Genomic DNA, 18,888 nt, shown 5'->3' with positions numbered 1-18,888 from the left:
AACCAGATACAGATGAGATAGAAGAGAAGATTGAAAGAATATTTGCAGTTGGATTCAGCAGGTCGGTCGAGGAACTTGGACAGCTGGAGAGAAAGCACCCTTTGCTGTTGTGTGTGCTGCAGGAGTTCCAGTTCAAACCGAATTGACTTGAGCATGGGCAAGGAATCCCAGATGCAAGCGCTCAATTTTGGCACCAGCTGAAGATGGAAAAAGAGTCTTATGCTGAATGAGCCAGGCTTGGCAGAGATTTCTAAAGAAGTTGCTGGACATTTTAGTTCATTGATATCAGAGATATTCTGACAGCCAGAATGTATGACACAGATTACAAAAATGGGTGAAGAGTTGTTGTAGTGAACATCAGAAGAGGAATTACAGCAGACCAGATAATGAACGCATGCAGTCAGTCCCCAACAAGGCACACACCATGCAGCTGGGTAGCCAAGTCCAACAGTTGGTTGGAGAAAATCGAGTCGGAAGTGGAACCAGAGCCACCAGATCTATGCAGGCAGGAGGAAGACTATCTACTACCAGAGGAGGCAGTGGAACAGGCATAGCAAGCAGAAGAGGCAAGTAGCAGATACGAAAGCATATCTCACAGTAAGAGGGGATGGGATGATTGTAAGCAAGTAGGCAGAAGTGTTGAAGTTGGCAGTGACGTGCCTATACATACTGTAATGTGGGCTCACACCATATTACTACTGTACTTTATTACAATGTTAAGAAAGGCTAAGCAGTTGTGTTGTAGCAGGGTGCAGTAGAGTGGACTGCAGTGAACAGTAGTGTGAACTGTTGTGAGCTGTAATATGTGTCAGTAAATTGTTGCGTTGAGTTAATGAACTACACAAAACTTGCCTGTGAGAATCAACGCTTGGGTGAAGCAGGATTCAGGCAATATTGGTCGAGTGGTGACGACACGATTTACAGTGGCATCATATGTACATGTGTACCGTATGTGTGTATGTCTGTAACCCTAAAGCTTTCAAACTGCTTGCTCGATTGGCATGAAACTCTGCACACACACACACACACACACACACACACACACACACACACACACACACACACACACACACACACACACACACACACACACACACACACACACACACACACACCAAGTTTGACATTTAATTTTGCCAGTAGTCAGTCGATATGGTGCTCTATAAATACAGAATCATTCAAACAAACCAATAATACACAAGACAAGCGTCATATATGAAAACATCCAATACAGACACAGTCTTCAAAATGGAAATTTCAATGAACAGCACACGCATATCTAAATAGGGTATGAATAGAGCGTTTAAGACTCGAATAATTCCAAGGAAGTACGACATCTTTCCTATAGAAATGATTTTGTTTCCTAGGTCATCGTATTCCTTGAGAACCCGTAATTGCTGATCACAAAAATCTTCATTTTTGATGCTAATTTGTAATTTGATATCCTCAAGTGATTTAATTGAAACAAATTTGAACTCATCACCTCCCTGTAGACAACGTTCGCCCATCTTGGCTACACAATAATATACAAGCCTTGCTGTTGTGTGTTTTGAGCTTGTCAGCCAGAAAATAAAGTCAAGAATGCAAGATAGCAACAAGATGCCAGCGATGACAACAGCAGAAACATTAGCCATGCACAATTGAAGCAATTTCATTTCATCAGCAGCAGAAACTAACGGTAAAAATGGAAACTTTTCATTCACAGGCCATTTCCCCGTCTGAACGCAGAAAAAAGAAAAGAGCAGTATAGCGTAGAAAAACCTTTCCAGTCGATCTTCGTGATTTTGTAATAAATTGAGTCTCTGACTGTGGAGTTCCCAATGCTTTTTTGATGTCGTTTCAAGAGCAGCTTCTAACTTTTGAGCTTTTTTTGTTGCAGGCATGAACGCAGCTAGGATTACCCATTCTAGCTCACAAATATGCTGCAGCAGCAGCATCGCCACTCCATGGTCATCTTTGTAAGCGTAGAAGTACCAGACCAAAGCCGAAATGCATGAGCATCTCCTCACAACATACAGAGGCTGGCATACTGTAGTGTGGATTGTGCAGAGCAAAGTGAAAGCGGCTTGAAATACGAGCATAATCAAGAAACCCCCGCCTACATTGCTACGTAGAGGTGTAGACGGCGGTGGACGGTCGTAAACACCGGGAAATAAATAAACAAACCACTTCATTTGCATCTTTTGCACTTGATGGTTCCGCCTAGTCTTTATCGGCTCCGCCTAGATCTTTATCCGGGACACTCCAGCAAACGATATTGCGCTCGCTAGAAACGATGTCAAGGAAAACGACGACTGCGCTCTGCTGTAATGCATGCACGTAGGTTCTTGCTCGGACTGCTGGGACGAAACCTACGCCCAACAGAACGAAGATTGAGGAAGACAGTCGATATAGGAAGTTTAGGCTTATATGGAGAAACTGTCAGTTCAAGTCTTTATTTCATTTGTGTCTTTGATTTACTAGTGATGTAACCAATATTGACTACGGGGATGAAGGTACTTATGGTGTGGAGTGACTAAATGAATTAATTAAGAGACAAGCAGACAGAAACACAATTGGACTACAAACAGAGACAATTAACGAGAGAAATGAGCAGAGTGAGGGGGACAGGGATGAACACAACAGAGGAGGTGAGTTGGTTTCTTTTTCTGCTGGTTTGTTTCTCTGGGTGCTTGTGTAAAGGATTAATTCCTAGGGTTTCAGCTTCATTTTTACACATCATATACAGTAGTTAGTGTTCTGCAGGAACCTCGTTTTGAAAGTGATTAGATGGTAAGCCTAGACTTAGTTTAATGTGTGTGTGTGTGTGTGTGTGTGTGTGTGTGTGTGTGTGTGTGTGTGTGTGTGTGTGTGTGTGTGTGTGTGTGTGTGTGTGTGTGTGTGTGGTCAATGTTTATGTGTCAACAAGTTAGACTTCCTAGAAGCGACAATTCAAGCTTTCAGCTTGAGTCCAGACTTTTAGGCGCGCGCACACACACACACACACACAACTTTTTTAAGTTTGGTACTTTGCCTTGTTGATTGCCTTGTTGATGAATTAATTTTTTATTAATTAAGCTGTTGCATCAGACGTGGCATCCCATCAGCCATACAATTTATCAGTTTGTATGGTAACTGTGACTCGACACTGACAGCCCAGGTTCAAGTGCCACTCTAAACAATGACTCATCGGAACTGCCTGCCAGGCTTGGTACTAAATGTGTCGACTTCCTGAGAAGCAAGTCGTTCACATTTATAGGAGATCTTCTTTTGGCTCTGTCGCCTAATTTGCCACCAAGTGGGCAACCTTAATTAATTAACTAACTAACCTTGTTATGTAGTTGGTATGAGTATCATGGATAGAAGCTTTTATCTTAGATTTGTTTTCATTTGGCATTTAGTATAGCACAGTCAAACAGAAAGTGTTTATTACTCTATACTTTCTGTCTGTTGTGGCTGCAAGCATCCAATGTGTGAGAGACTCCTATGATTAACTAAAGAACGGATATTGCATACGTCAATTATTATGCAGCTGATCAAGCTGGATGTTCTAGTCTCAATGTAGGGTTTTCTTTATGTACATGCATGCATACCTACATACTTTATGTATATGCATGCATACCTGCAACTGTAATGCATGTGTGCGACTTTACATCACAAGCAACGTCAGATCATTGGATTTGAAGACAAAGACTTATTGTTCTCACTTGCCTGGCTGTCAAACACAACAATTAGCCTTTTGTGTTGTTTTTGGCAGTAGCAGGCACAATGCTACACTGTGTAGGCGTGTGTTGGTAGAAGCTCCACACATAACTCAAAGTAGGCGTTGATCACTGCCTGGCGATGCCATGCAGGTAGAACCAAATTTGCAGTGAGTGATGTCATTTCACTCCCTGCATGCTTGGCGTTATCAGAAATTTTCTCACTGATTTGAGTTGAATAAGTCAAGGGTGAACTGGAACCTAAAAATTTGTGACACAATTTACCTCTGTGTAGTGGTGTGTGTGTGTGTGTGTGTGTGTGTGTGTGTGTGTGTGTGTGTGTGTGTAGTATGTGTGTCAAAGTGATTATACCAACTACATGCCCAACAAACTAACATGTCAATCTCTCCTATTGTATATTTCAGTGTACATTCTGTATACTGTACTGTCTATGCCTGCTACATACATACATCCACTATTCACTACATTATCATATCTGCATCTAAACAAGATATCCTCAGCCACCAGATACTATACAACAGCATACAAAATATATCATTTCTCTATCTTCCTCATTTGTCTCCAAAACCCTATATATACAACAAGATACCCCAACTTCACCCATCCCTACAGCGTTGATTAGCAAAATGTCTCCAATCTAACGTTAGCAGAGCTACGACGGTGGCCGGGAGGAATTCCAAAGCAATCAGCACGGAATCAAGAATACAGCAGAAGAAACACGTCTGTCACTCGAAGTGTATGGATATCTCATCTCTCCACTCTCATTCTCGACCATCTTCAGTTCGAGTCGGAGTCACTCGACCATGACTGGCATCCCTGGCTCGTGTGTGACTCCAACATCTGGTTGACATACTCAGTCAGACGACCAGCTACCCTGAATTCTGGAACGGAGCCAAACGGAAGGTCAACTTTTAGCCCTGTTGTCATGACAACGGGGAACACTCACCCAATGCCGGCTTGGCAACTTCATTCCACACGTCCACCATGCATTTCCGCCTCTCGTTCTTATCTGATTGTCTTTGAATCTCTCGCCTCAATTCCGAAACTGCATTACGCAATATCTCTACAGAAAGATAAAAACTAAACATGTAAACACCGAATACCAAAACAGAGTGGGTGAGTGATAGGCATGACGTCACTGATTAACGTCTTACCGTGTTCTCTCTCCAATCCGTGCAGTTTCAACTTGTTCGCTTCGTGCGTCGCTTTCTTCTTCAGACGACACGCCCTAGACACAACGAAAACACCAAAATAAATACAAATAACAAACAAGACCTACGGCTAACGCGCGCTAAAACGGAAGTCGCACCCCATCGGGTAATTCCCCGCATACCTGGAAGCGAGTTTGTTCCTCTCGCGACGTCCCTTGTTCTTCGCGTGCGTCGGCATCTCGTTCACCGGCGTCATGTCGTTCATCATCTTGTTGAGCTGCCGCAGTTGGCCGTTGATCACAATCAACTTTTCCGGATTCGGATTGAAATCGTCGCTCACTTCCTTCTTCCTTCCTCGTTTGCGCGGCGAACTTTCGTTCTCAAACTCATCGTCCGTGCCGCTCTCGTGTCCAGATAGATCACCCGATGACAGCGACGTGTGGGAAACAGCGCGGAGCGAGCGCAGCCGCAAGCGTCGGGATGGATGCCTCGTGGGCGTGTCTCGGTTCACTGACCCGCCCACGTGGGACGTCGATCTGGGCACGGCGCCAACTCGACTTTCTCTTTCTCTATGAATCTCGACCTCTTCCTCTCTCCGTTCGCGCTTGACTTCCAGAACGTTCGCGCACTGTTCGCCGTCACGCCGTCGCGCCGGCGAATAATTCTCCGCGAGTTTCTGAACGTGAGTGAAGACATTGCGATTTTCTCGACTTTCTGCGCTTTCTAGCTTCACGCCGGGCTCGTCCTTGAACGAGCCGACACTGGCGGTGAGTGGTGTGAGCGCGTGGTGCTGTTTGAGCTGCGCTAGCGACGGGTATTGAGCGCCAGACGCGAGGAATTGGTTCCAGCAACCTTCAGGAGGACGCACAGTCCCCGCCTCTAGAGACAATGCGAAGAGATTGCTCGCGCTCGACGACAGGAGCGGGTCTTTCTTGCTGAGAAACGGGCCGTTGCTTTCCTCCTCGTAGTCGCCGTACACGCTGTCGACGGTGTGCGCTCTGTAGGCGCAGAACGGCGGCTCCAGCTCGAAGTCGTCGCGTCCGTATTGAGGCAGACCGATGCCATCGGTCGTGAAATCGAAATATCCTGTCATTGCTGACAACATGACTGTGCCATGAACAACGCAGAGTGAGCGGTGCAAACCGAACCTTTGTGTGTTATAAGAGTCATATGACTCGAGGGAAGCGGTATGACGGGCAGAGCCAACTTGAACCGCATCACCCCGTCGACCAATGAAAGAGGAAAACGAGTAGGCGTGACACGCCCGGACGTCCAATCAGATAATCGGCACGTGATGCATTGCGTCAGCCGACGAAACGCTACAGAACCGGATATGTCAATGTCCAATCAGATAATCGGCACGTGATGCATTGTCCAATCAGATAACGTGTCAGCACGACAAACCGGATATGTGAAATTGTTTCTCGAACGTTCGCCTTCTAGCTAGCCGACATGTTCGCGATAGTTCCACTGGTGTTCGAATTTCCTGTCGTTGCGGCGTCGGTCCGCGTCGTCGAGCGCGTCGGCCACGCGCGCCTGCGAGCGTCTAAAACCGCAAATAAACACGAAAACCGGACGGAAGTCATGAGACAATGACTCATTCATTGCCATGCATTCCGACCGCGAATATGGCAAACGAACCTGTTAAATATACGCTTGGCGAGTCGATACCTGCTCGTGTCCTGACGAGAACAAGTCACGACCGGCCGCTCCGTGTTGGTTTCCCGCCCACTCTTCCTGCCTGCAATCACATGACCAATGGCTACATTGTGTGTTGACATAGCTAATTCATTCATCTCCGTTTTTCGCACGTTTTCCACTGCCGCGTTCCGTTTTCCGTCGTTTCGCCACGTCCGCACCTATTGTAGGCGCGTTTAGAACGGATATGCGACCAAACGTGCTCTCTACGTACCTCTAGCTGCCATCACTTCGAGCTCCAGTTCCTGCCAGGTGATGTCTGCAATAGAGACGGATGCGCGTGACTCAATTAGCCGATGAATAAATAGAAACAAACAGTCACAGCTGCAAGACTTCATTACGATAAAAGTAGAACGGGCAAGTACATTCCCTACCACGCCCACGCAGATTCTTCACCCAGTATAGAAACGTGTACTGCATGTTACAGTGGGTCATCACACAATGAATAGTTCGACCCCATCCGGAGTAATACAACCTGCCCTTTTCTCTCTCCAAAAATAGTTCGACCAAATTGTGGTGAGCCACCTGTACTGGCCACCTCCTTTCCTCTTCCCTCTCAAACTAACTTGCAGTGCTAACTAATTAGCTAAATACTCAGAATCTGGGTAAAGTGTGAGTTCAGTACACACATTTTCCTGGAGTGGCCAGACATCCACCTGTATGAACTGACATCCACCTGTATGAACCGATAAAGGGACCGACAAGATTTACAGGAAATGTGAAACCTTTGGGCAAAGGAGTACTTGCTCAACGGCATGTTGAGATCCATTCTATGACTCTCCACTACTCAATTATCTCCGCCAGAACTGATAATACCAGACTGTGACATGCATAGTCATGAATTCTCACTTCAAGTCTTGTGACATCTTCCAGGGTAGGAGGCAATGACTGCACTGTATGTTGACACCCAAGTGAGAGCCAGCCAGACTTATGGACAGAGTTATGGAAAAAACTCAACCTCATTGTGGTGCAGATTTAGTAAAATGTCCCTTGTCTACCACAAACTATTTGCCTTGCAGAGAGATGGTAAGCTCTAATAGAATGCATTCAAACTGTGAAGAAATTCATTATTGGGGAGTGAAGCATGTGGTCGTGAAGAATGCCTCGTATCTGATGCAAATTGAGATCATTTCCATAGTGTCCTGCACATGCACAAACGCGGCACACAAACAGACAGAGACAGACAGACAGACATGCAAACAGACAGACAAACACAAATGCACACACACACACACACACACACACACACACACACACACACACACACACACACACACACACTTCTTTCTTCCTTTGTCGCTACTCAACAATGAGTTCATGACTTCCATTCAGCAGTTGTTTACAATTTGTCTTTGATAAGCACGTTCATGTGCAGAGTCCAATTCTGGAACGACATACTCGATGACAGATATTACAAACGTTCTTTGTACCAGTAGTCAAGTTTTGTGGTGTATAGTTGTGACGCATTAGTCTCTTTTCTTTAATTTTGTCAATTCTACCTTCCTCGTAACGATCTAAACCTAATCTCATATTTTCTTCCACATTGAACGGTCACATGCTATCATTTCCCAATTCTTGTGATCAATACTGGCATTCTGTAGATTGTGTCTTAAAGTGTCTTTGAACCTCAACTTCTGACCACCAGCTTTTCTTGATGCATCTAACAACTGATGGTATAGCGCTTGTTTTGGTAAACGTCTCTAATCTATTCTTGCGACATGACCTACCCACTTTAGTTGTTGTTGTGTCAACTTATATTCAATCCTGTTATTCCAGCTCTTTGCAGAACTTCTATGTTTGTCACTCTTTCCGACCAATGAATTTTCATTATTCGATGCAGACAGCAAAGGTGACATTTTTCTAGATCCTGAATACTTCTTCTTTATAGCGTCCACATTGGTGATCCGTACAGAAGAGTTGCAAGAATGACTGCTTTGTAAACTTTGATTTTATTCTTATTCTTATTCCTTGTTGACTCCATAATCTTGTTTGAAGTGTGCCATATGTTCTATTTGCTTTTGCAGACGTGCAGCAATGTCCTTATCAACACTACAATCCTCTGAAAGAACACTGCCAAGGTAAGAGAAAGAGGATACCTCTTTAGCACTTCACCATTCACAAACATGTCCTTGCCAGCAATTACTGTACCAGGAATCAGCTGAAACATGCACTCTGTTTTCTTGATATTTATTGCACACACGCGCGTGCACACGCACACACACACACACACACACACACACACACACACACACACACACACACACGGCAAATGGATAAGGAGCTGCCGTTAAACGGTAATGCCCCTCAGTCAGATGGCTGGGTTCCTGTGCACTAAGCAGGAGCTATGCAGGAGCTATGGGCCGTGCTAAGCAATCTCCTGGAGCGTGGCCAGGTGTGACGCCAACTGTGATTTGGGCACCCGAAGGCCTTTGCCACCCCAGTCAATGACCAGGTACTCATTTATACTCCTGAGTCGAGAGAGGCAATTGTGTGTAAGTTTTTGCCCAAGGAAATTATGCCATATCTCGCCATCACTTTGACTTGAACCTGCAAGGTCCTGGATGTTTCCATTCTCCAAACACACTCTAACCAATTGAGCCACAGCACACACACACACACACACACACACACACACACACACACACACACACACAAACAGACAAATGGACAGACAAACAGACAAGTAGACCGGCAGACAAAAACGACTTCTGCCACAAAAGTCAGTTGCTAGGCATGAAGCACATAACATAAAAACAATTTACGCGCATATAATCGTTGTGCCAACATTTCCTTACTCCTGCTGCATGCATGACACGATGGTTCCTACCTCTGTTAACTCAACTTACCATTCGTCTCACGTCTGTCTGTGTGTTCAGGCATCTCATCCGACTCGCCAATTGGTTTGCCATCCTCATCACGCAGGACAATCTTGCCATGAAAAGGACACTAGAAAATATCAACAATTTATTAATTTATTAAGTCGTTCGATGACCGGAGATGACGACTTACTGTGTATCTGTCTTGTCGTGGACATAGTTTTCCTGATGCGAGACGAGCGCGGCATGTCTGTTGGACGGGCTCGAATTTTCCACTGAAATCAATGACCCGAGTCTTCAACTCGCTCAAGCAACCCTACACAATGAAACATGGTCAATGAAATTGGTTAGTTAATTAAATAATTTATCAAACTAATTGGAAAATAATTAATTAATATTATTTTATTAAGAAATTGGTGACTGTGTTAGTGGGAAACTGTACTGTTGTAACCGCGTGTGCCAGGCATGTGTCGAAGTTGTTCAAAATGTAATTGATTGTATGGCTAGTGTGTGTGTGTGTGTGTGTGTGTGTGTGTGTGTGTGTGTGTGTGTGTGTGTGTGTGTGTGTGTGTGTGTGTGTGTGTTGTAATTGTTATAGAGTGTAGAATGTAGAAGTGGCAGATAAATAAAACATGTGAACAATTGTGTTGATGAACGTGAACAGACACCATCTGTGATTAACTCGCCTCGCTTATGAAGCCCTCCTCGGCTTCACAACTGGTGAACACGCCTCTTCCTAGCCCAGCGGTATTCCTGTGTACAAGACACACACAATAAGGCATGTGCTCACACACACACACACACACACACACACACACACACACACACAGACACACAGACACACACACACACACACACACACACACACACACACACACACACACACACACACACACACACACCTGTGCAATTGTGGGGCATACGATTTGTCTTGATTCCAACTATACTGAATGTCGACGTCGTACCGAACTACAGGAGCTTGAGACAACAACTTAGCCTTTCTGCTATTCAAACAATCACCGTCTTCATGTCTTGCAATGCCAGATGGCCCGGCCTCGTTCGCTCCCTCGTGAACCACAGTAGGTGAGGAGGGCATGTTTCGATGAAGTTCTCTCTGATTTATTGTTGAATGTTGAGACAAAGCACTCGTTGGATCTTGTTGTTCATTTATGATTCGACTGGTTTGGTTGCTTGTTAAGCATTGAAGAGATTGGCTTGATTGAAGTGATTCACGTAGCACTAAGAGTGAAAGTGTAAATTGAAGATAAGCTGGAATTCACATAGACACAGACACAGACACAGACATACGCGCGGACACTGACAGCACAAGTGAGAAATTACAGAAATAAACCACAACCCGTTTACCTCTATCCAACTCGATGTCGTAAACTACTGTCTCTTCCACACCGATTTTCGAAGGCACCTCCTCAAGCAGATCGACGTCGCTGTCTTCTGCAAGGAATCACACAATCAATACATACCAAGAACAACACCATAATGACCCCAGCAGCTCTGTTTGTTTATGTTATCTGCTTTGCCAGTCAGACTATCAGTCAGTCTGTCTGTCTGTCTGGGTTACTATTTTTTCAACGTCTGCTATTATAGGGTTCAAGTTGAAGTAGAAAGGTATGCAAGTATTAGAGGAACACACTCTTGACAAATGCAAACTGTCAAGTTATGGTAACCCCTATTCAGTTACTCGGTGTCCTCATCATCAAAAACCATGATGTCTTCATGGTTGTCTTCACATTCTTCTGACTGTGTCTCTTCTGCCACACATATTTGTTCTATTTGTTTTGTGTAGCCTTTTGATCTTGTGTTACATATTGTTTCTGTCACCTTCTGTTACATGTTGTGTTACCTTCTTCCATGTTTGTGTTACTGTCTGTTACATGTTTTGTGTTACCTTCTTACATGTTTTGTGTTACCTTCTGTTACATGTTTAGGTATTACCTTCTTACATGTTTTGTGTTATCTTCTGTTACATGTTTAGTATTACCTTCTTACATGTTTTGTGTTATCTTCTGTTACATGTTTGTGTTACCTTCTGTTACATGTTTTGTGTTACATTTTAATCTCTTGACATTCACTGCAGCAGGGGCTACTATTTTCCAACTGATCCAATTCACAGGTTACCATTCAAGCAGGGCTACTAAATCAAACATGGGTTACCAGTGATTTTCCTAGCCTCTTCAAAACATGCATCCTCATTTATATGTGCATATTTAGCCCCACTTTAAAAGGGGCAGCCAGAATTAGTGATGTGTTGTGCTAACCCTAACCTTTCAGCTCACAAAAACACTAAATTCAAGAGCACAGTATGTGTACTGTCGAGTTCCTGCTGTAGGCATTTGTGTTCTGGTTTTTCATTTGTTTACATGTACTCCATCTGTTTATCTGTCATCACCTGTAGAATGATTATAATATATCTGGCTCTCATTATTAGTTATGCATTTAAGTTTATTAGGTTATCATAAGCCCTTCCTGCAAAGAAAACCAAAGGATAAACTTTGCATATCAAATGGATATTCTGATGCAATGGGTGGAGCGATGGTCATTATCCAATTATCTTGTAGGATCAACTGACCAACAGCTAAAACCTTTTGACCTCTAGTAGAGCAGCTCTTATTTTAATCAGTTGTTTAATGAGCACCTGGTTGCACTTGCAGCCAGGGTTTAGCAGGTTAGTGGTCCTTTCTAGTAGACAAGAATAAACATAATAGGATGCGTCCGGCTGTCTGAAATCTGCATCCCAACTTCCTCAAATGCGTCCAGGACGCATCAAATGTATTGTAGGAAAATCACTGGGTTACTATAAGTATTCGAGGAAATACAGTATCTGCAGTCATACATAACCAATTGAAAGCCCACGTGTCTATTCTGGGGAATATGTGAGAGTAAGGTAAACATTATTCTGAGAGGGAGAGGGAGGTATGTGTCCAAGCCACGATTTCTGAGGGGAAGACTCCAAGAGGGGGGTTAAAGAGCGATGTCATCCATACACCCCTGCTTAGAGTGTAACTGGTATAGCACTGTGCCACATCACATACAACAGCATGCACTGTAACGCATCTTATGATCATGAGCTAGTTTGAAATGTTCTGTAATGTAAGTGGATGCTTCATTTATCCCTTTTCCAAACACCAATGGCACAACTGTCTGTTTGTTCATCTGTCTATGTGTCCGTCTATCAGTCTGTCAATACATATCTTACGATCATATCAGTGACATACAAACAAACTACAAAATGTTTAAAACAAAAACATGTCTGTCTGTCTATCTGTTTGTCTGTCTGTCTACCTGTTTGTCTGTCTGTCTACCTGTTTGTCTGTCTGTGATGCCCAACTCTGTTTGTGTGTAATCTCACCTTCGCTTTCAACTGCGTGCAGTTTCACCGGCTCCTGCTTGTCGGCAGCCGAACAAAACTCGATACTTTCAAACTTTTCCCTCACTGTTGTAAGAGACTCCTTGATATCAATCGTCCTCCTCAACACCACCTGATCGTCACACTTTCCAACCACCTAACCAACAATTATTTTATTAATATTACTTTTTTGGGTGTTACTGGTGTGTGTGTGTGTGTGTGTGTGTGTGTGTGTGTGTGTGTGTGTGTGTGTGTGTGTGTGTGTGTGTGTGTGTGTGTGTGTGTGTGTGTCACTGTATGCGTACAGTGATCAATATAACACCCAGCCGACCAAAAATGTCAATTGCCCCGTATCAGCAGACCACAGCCTGAGTACATGAAATGGGATGTTGGCTTGTTGCCATTGTTTATATAGGAAGTCTGTTTATGTTGAAGTGACATCAGATATGCCTGTTATCATACTGTGTACACTCAAAAATAGAAACTACAGGTGGATTATATCTAATTTGAACAATTAACACACACAATTAGCATGCAGTTCTCTACACAGCATATTTTTACTTTCCTAGATAGAAGGTTCACAGATATCTATTTCACACGTTATTTGGTCACGCCCTTAGAACAGATTCATGATTGACATTGGTTGAAGACACAGCAGCTACAAGCACTTCCGGCGTTTGCATTTGACTGACTGCGGATTGAGTATGAGTCTACAAGTAGACTCTTGTCTTCAATGTTGAAGACAAGTAGACTTCTTGTCTTCAACTAGAGTCTACAACTCACCAACCATTCCAGGTTGCAGGGGATGGCAACTGCTTCCGCATTCTGATTTGTTTACTTCTGTTTGCAATCAATGTTGGGTTTAAACTGTTACCTTGCCATACCTATCATACTATAGTATGTTATCTAAGTGAGACTAAAGCCTCACACTACTGAGCAATCTTTGTCAATTGTTCAGTTAGTAATACAGATTTTAAAATTGCTAATTGAAAGTTACTTTACTGGCTTAATTAATATGGTAGATAGATAACTTCTTTTAGCCCATAATTTTGAGCTACTGGTCAATACAAGCAGTTGTGAGATCCTAACTGCATTAAGCTAATATTAACAACAATTAAACAAAAACTGTACATTAGAAGTGGAGATTTGTACAAATCTGTGCAGTTCTTCTATTTATAAATAGTTACTGATGTTGTATACGGAATCAGAATGGCCGATTAAGTTTATCAATGGCCGGTCAAATTGAATGTGATCTGACATTTGTCTAGCTAATGAGAAAAAATTATATTGAGCATTGGTGTATGTGCATGTGTGCATGCAAAACACGTCAACACACTCACCTTCAACCATTTCCGAACCATCGGCAAAAACTTGTTCACAACAAGCCTGTAATTATCTCTCAACGACGTAATAACGTCCGACGTATCGTCGCTCTCCGTCACCGTCACTCGTCCACCTTCACCACACGATGTCGGCATCAACACAACAACACACGCATTGTGTGACGTCATCCCATGACGTTGAAAGAAGTCGACGTCACAATCATCATCAACCAATACTTGATCTCTAATCGACTCTGTACTCTCCTGACTGCCAATGTCTCCAGTTTCATCACAACAGCTGAATGAGTCGTCTTCAACCGATTCCAGTGACGTCACTGATTGTTTACTGTTTGTTCCATCTGCTGGTTGATGCTTGCAAGTATCTATGAAGTCATGAGTGGTAGTGATGATGTTGTCACTTGTATGAATTGGTGAGTTGGCTGTCTGTGAGAAAATGGAATTCGGTTTGGGGATAAGCAGCTCAAAGCCACCGTCCATCTCTTGAACACAACGTTCCATCTCATGTTTCATGTCTAATAAATAAACAATAAATAATAATTAATTAACTAAAAAATATATTAAACAATAAATAATTAATAAATTATTAATTATTTTAATTTATTATTTGTTATTTATTGTTTATAATAAATATTTAATGACAGACAGACAGAAACATGGACAGACAGACAGACATACAAGCAGACAGACAGAAACATGGACAGACAGACAGACAGACAGACAAGACAAAACTGGCACACAGTTGAACAGACAAGCAGATAGCTATACAAACAGACAAACATACAGATTAATAAAAATTAATAATTAAAAAATAATTAAAATAATTAAAAATAATAGTAAGTCACCGCCGTGGCTTAGTGGTTGGCAACAATGGCTACCACTCCATGGTTTGGGAGTTCAAATCCCACAAAACTTGTCTGTCTTCTTTCTCATGTTTCTCTAGCTTTGTCCATGAGACTATGACTCGTTTCAGTCATTGGGGAGTTTCTGTGGTCTGGCAAACAGTCCGTTGACGATGAGGTTCAGCGCTTTCCTGGTTGATGGTGGGGCGTCGGGTTGAGCCGATGTCGCCAGAGAGAAGCTGCCACTTGGGGGTTGCCAGTGCTCTGATGATGTCGGTGATGGGGGCATGTCATTTATAAATAATGTTGATTGAGTAGAGGTTGGATCGATTGTTGTAAGAGATATAGTGTTTGTGCTATGTTGTGTATTTGTTGGCTGATGTCGTTGTTGTTGGGGTGAGGGTTGGGGGTGGGGTCATGGTGTTGTTCCGATTGATATTGATGGTGTTGTTCTGGCTGATACTGACGGTATTGGTGGTGATTTCTTTGATGGTATTGGTAGCGTTGTTGGTGTTCTCGTGTGTTGTTGTTGTTCTTCTTGTTCTTGTTGTTGGTGTCGTTGGTAATTTTCTTGTCTTTGGTTGTGCTGTTGGTGATATTGTTCTTGTGTAGGTTGGGGCTCTCTGTTCGTGGTTTCTCGCATCTCGGGTCGTTGATGGTGGTCAGGGATGCGTATGGACATGAGTGCTGGCGGTCTGTTGTTGCTGTGTGTCTGATGTTGGGGCATGTGATTGGGGTGTTGTCTTCGTCTCGTGTCGTAAGTGCCTCTGGTCATCGTTCTGCTTCGGGTCGTCCAGTTGAGATGGTTCAATTTTTTTGGAGCGTCTCTGGTCTAATTCGGTTTTCAATTTGTCAATGTATTTGGTGTTGTTTTGTTGTTGTTCCCGGTGGTCAGTCTGTTATTGTCTGTTGAAGTCTTGTGAGATGTTTTCCAGATGTTGTTGTAAGTCAGTGATTTCTTTTTCGAGTTGTCTTCTTGTTTCTTGTAGATGTCGTATCGATAATTATACTAGTTGTGACTCTGTGTCTTTGAGTATTGCGTCCCAATGTTGTATAAAGGTGTCGGTCATTTGTGTGATATTTGGTTGTTTTTGTATTTGTAGTCCTGTTGGTGTCGTTTGTTGTTCGCAGCATTTTGTCAGGAATTGGATGTGGTGCTCTGCCTTTGTTAGGATAATTTTCTTTTGGTGTAATTTTCGTTGTGTTGTGTTTAGATCGTTTTGTGTGGACTCGCTTCGCTCATTGGTCTGTACGAGGGGGGATATACCATTCTGCGTGCGGCGTGGTGACGTTGGATGGCAGTGGTGGATCATTCTCATTGTCTTTCTCTGATGTTCTTTGATGTGTTTCTGTGTTGTTAGGTGGTCGTGCGGGCAGTATGTCAAACGTCCCTGCAAAGACCGAGGGTGAGGTCTTGTCTGGGGTTGTCGAACATCGTCGTCTGCTAATGTTCTCCGGATGGCGGGAGGCGTTTTCTTTGGTGCTTGTGGCGGGACGTGAGGATTGCGTGTTGTGTTCGTGTTGTCGAGTAGTTCTCTTGGTGCGGGTGATTGGTTGGGAAGTGGACATCTTGTAGAGTAAAATCAGAGAGACAGTGCTCAGTAGTTGTGAAATTCAGTATAATGTGAATAGAATAGATATACACTGACGTTGTTGCAACGTTTCGCTCCTCGCCTCTTCAGGCAACCTGCGTCAGTCGTTGTGAAATCTACTATGTGTTGCTAGCTAACTATTACAGAGTCCTATTTGTTGTTTTATAATTGTATTAAAGTCTAGTGTTTAAAATTATGTTGTCATGCATGCTTCCATCAAGGTGTTGATACCGGGTCTTTGTCTCCTTCTTCAGTCACTGTCTTTATTTTTGTCCTTGTGAGAGTCTGTCCCAGATTTTTGCTTCTTCTATATGCTGTGATTGGTTTATGTGGAAATAGGTCGTTGAGTGTCGGGTTTTCTTCGATGATGTTCCAGTGTCTCTTTATAATGTGTTTGACGTGGTGGGCTCCTAGTTGTAGTAGTGTGGTAAATATTGGTCTCTCCGTTGTTTTGTTGTTCTTGTTGTCTTGAAGGTATTCGGGTCTTTTGTCATGAGCGATGTTTTCTGCTCATGTCTGGAGTTGGTCGAGTCTGTAACCTCTTTGTGTCAAGTGTTGGAAAAGATTATTCTGTTGTTGTTGGTAGGTATCTTTGTCTGATGTATTTCTGATAAATCTCACCAGTACGTCCCCAGCGGTTGTCGTGGTCTGTTCTTGCGTATGTCTTCTCGTCTGTTAATAGTTCGAGGCAGTCTCTGATATAAGTGTCTGTCTTCTATAACTCTGCACGATCCTTTGTCAGCTCCTTTGATTATGATGTCTTGTCTTTGTTGTAGTTTCTTAAGTGTCTGTCGTAATTCTGGTGTTAGGTTGTCGGTCGAGTGTTCTCTTGGAATCGTTTGTAAGTCTCTTCGTGTCAGTTCCAGATATCGGTCGAGGTCTGGGATCGTGTTAGGATGATCTTTTGGCGGATTCCAGTTGCTCTTTGTTTTGAATTTGCTGTTTGCTTGTGTCTGGTCGTTCTAAAGTATTCTCTCAGTCGCATGTTTCTGCCATATCTGTTGAAGTCATTAATTATGGTGTTTTTGCTAGTCATTGATCATCGTGTGGACTACAGAAAAACATGTACCCTGCTGGGCTCACCTGCCAGGTTGGTGGGCGCCCAGATGGGGTAAAGACCCCACTTGCCCATTATGGAGGGGCATAGCGACACACAATAATAGATAAAAATAATTAATAAAAATTACTAATTAATAAACATTATTAATTAATAAAACTTAATAATTATTTATGATTAAATGTTGACACAATGTCAAATGCATCTGCTGTCTTGTCTTGCCTGCCATTTCCGATGTGATCGCTTCCAACCTTTGTACCAACTGCCTCTGCATTCGTTCCCTCTCTGCCTGCTGTCTCCTACTCTCTGCATCCGTCTCTGCAGTAAGACTGTCGAAATCAACCTAAAGCAATGCAAAAGATAAACAAATAATGAACGAAACAGCTACACTGTGTCTACAAAATTGATTTGAGTTGATAGTTCGTGTATTCCACGAGCCCATCCCACCACCGGTACCCGACACCTCTAGCTTTAAACTCCACTTTACAATGACACACCACGCATGCGCAAATTAAAAACACCCGGATTCGGATGTTTACAAAATTTAAAAAAATTAGTTTTCCCCAAAAAATTATTTTAAATACGTCAGTATATACATAAACGTGATTCCGAACACTTTGAGTGCGCTAACCTTCTTGACATGTTTGAGATATCGATATGCCACCTCCAACTGCCGGTAATTCTCTCCAAATCTTCTCTGCCATTCATCCACTGCCCGCAGCGTCTCTCTTCTCAACGTACGCGCCACGTCGTGAGGCGGCGGGAGCGGCGCGTCGACGTCAGGCGTCACCGTGAGCTGCAGAAAGCGCTGGAAGTCGCCACACAAAGCCTGTCTGAATGAGTGAGATCTGGTGAAAAGTTCCCGTATGATGTTGACGCATGAGAGTCTGACTTGTGCGCGTTCGAGACACAGTTGACTCATCAGGAGAGAGAAGACGTATTGAACGTTCTTATCGGAGTCTCTTCGTTGAGAAAGAACGATGAATAAGACGACGGATGGGGAAATATCGTTAGAGAATTACCTGCAGAGCTTCTTCAGCTCTTTCAACTGTTCTTTGTCTAAGGACACTGCTCCGGACGTCGTTAAGTCTTCCACAAGTTTCATAAGTCTTTCCCGCGTGCAACTTTCCATCATTCAAGCAACGCTGTTGTAAGCATGCGCACTAAGTTGGAGGCCTTGGACTCCCAACCTTTTTGCGCACAACAGCCCTTGGACTCCCAAACTTGCAAGTGCACACTTCTGTTTTTCAAACGCATCGCTTGAAATTTGATGTCGTTGTATGTATGTATGTGTTTTGTATTCCGTTTAGACATGTTGCGTTTTGAA

At 43.3% G+C, this 18,888-nt stretch overlaps 2 protein-coding genes and 1 long non-coding RNA gene across 3 annotated transcripts; 1 reads left to right on the top strand and 2 right to left on the bottom strand.

Moving 5' to 3' along the window:
- Positions 1-2,248: 2,248 nt before the first annotated feature.
- Positions 2,249-3,466, top strand: LOC134193259 (uncharacterized). The gene is made up of 3 exons (XR_009972041.1): positions 2,249-2,630; positions 2,696-2,772; positions 3,058-3,466. It is a non-coding gene; the product is annotated as an uncharacterized LOC134193259 (long non-coding RNA).
- Positions 3,467-4,079: 613 nt separating this feature from the next.
- Positions 4,080-6,099, bottom strand: LOC134178238 (uncharacterized). The gene is made up of 4 exons (XM_062645076.1): positions 5,035-6,099; positions 4,856-4,929; positions 4,648-4,764; positions 4,080-4,582 (listed from the first exon to the last, which is right to left on the bottom strand). The coding sequence occupies exons 1-4, from the start codon at positions 5,955-5,957 to the stop codon at positions 4,479-4,481; spliced, it is 1,218 nt and encodes a 405-aa protein (XP_062501060.1). The 5' UTR covers positions 5,958-6,099; the 3' UTR covers positions 4,080-4,478.
- A 174-nt stretch (positions 6,100-6,273) lies between these two features.
- Positions 6,274-18,689, bottom strand: LOC134195938 (UV-stimulated scaffold protein A-like). Its single transcript, XM_062665031.1, has 14 exons — positions 18,584-18,689; positions 18,193-18,523; positions 17,784-17,904; positions 14,071-14,585; positions 12,734-12,887; positions 10,732-10,818; positions 10,269-10,605; positions 10,053-10,119; positions 9,560-9,682; positions 9,397-9,496; positions 6,765-6,809; positions 6,664-6,711; positions 6,494-6,593; positions 6,274-6,398 (listed from the first exon to the last, which is right to left on the bottom strand). The coding sequence occupies exons 1-14, from the start codon at positions 18,664-18,666 to the stop codon at positions 6,296-6,298; spliced, it is 2,214 nt and encodes a 737-aa protein (XP_062521015.1). The 5' UTR covers positions 18,667-18,689; the 3' UTR covers positions 6,274-6,295.
- Positions 18,690-18,888: the final 199 nt, after the last annotated feature.

This window comes from Corticium candelabrum, chromosome 1, assembly GCF_963422355.1.
Source record: "Corticium candelabrum chromosome 1, ooCorCand1.1, whole genome shotgun sequence".
NCBI lineage: Eukaryota > Metazoa > Porifera > Homoscleromorpha > Homosclerophorida > Plakinidae > Corticium > Corticium candelabrum.
The sequence above is the reverse complement of the archived record's forward strand: the minus strand, read 5'-3'. Positions and strand labels throughout refer to the sequence as shown.

Bases quoted from the DNA above. Each gene is read 5' to 3' on its own strand.
- LOC134178238 (XM_062645076.1), bottom strand. From the start codon at position 5,957: ATGTTGTCAGCAATGACAGGATATTTCGATTTCACGACCGATGGCATC. The intron at 4,765-4,855 runs GTAAGACGTTAA...ATCTTTCTGTAG, and splicing joins CGGATTGGAGAGAGAACACG to AGATATTGCGTAATGCAGTT. The intron at 4,583-4,647 runs GTGAGTGTTCCC...GCTCCGTTCCAG, and splicing joins AGTTGCCAAGCCGGCATTGG to AATTCAGGGTAGCTGGTCGT.
- LOC134195938 (XM_062665031.1), bottom strand. From the start codon at position 18,666: ATGAAACTTGTGGAAGACTTAACGACGTCCGGAGCAGTGTCCTTAGAC. The intron at 18,524-18,583 runs GTAATTCTCTAA...TTCTCAACGAAG, and splicing joins GAGCTGAAGAAGCTCTGCAG to AGACTCCGATAAGAACGTTC. The intron at 14,586-17,783 runs GCAAGACAAGAC...TTTATTTATTAG, and splicing joins GATCACATCGGAAATGGCAG to ACATGAAACATGAGATGGAA.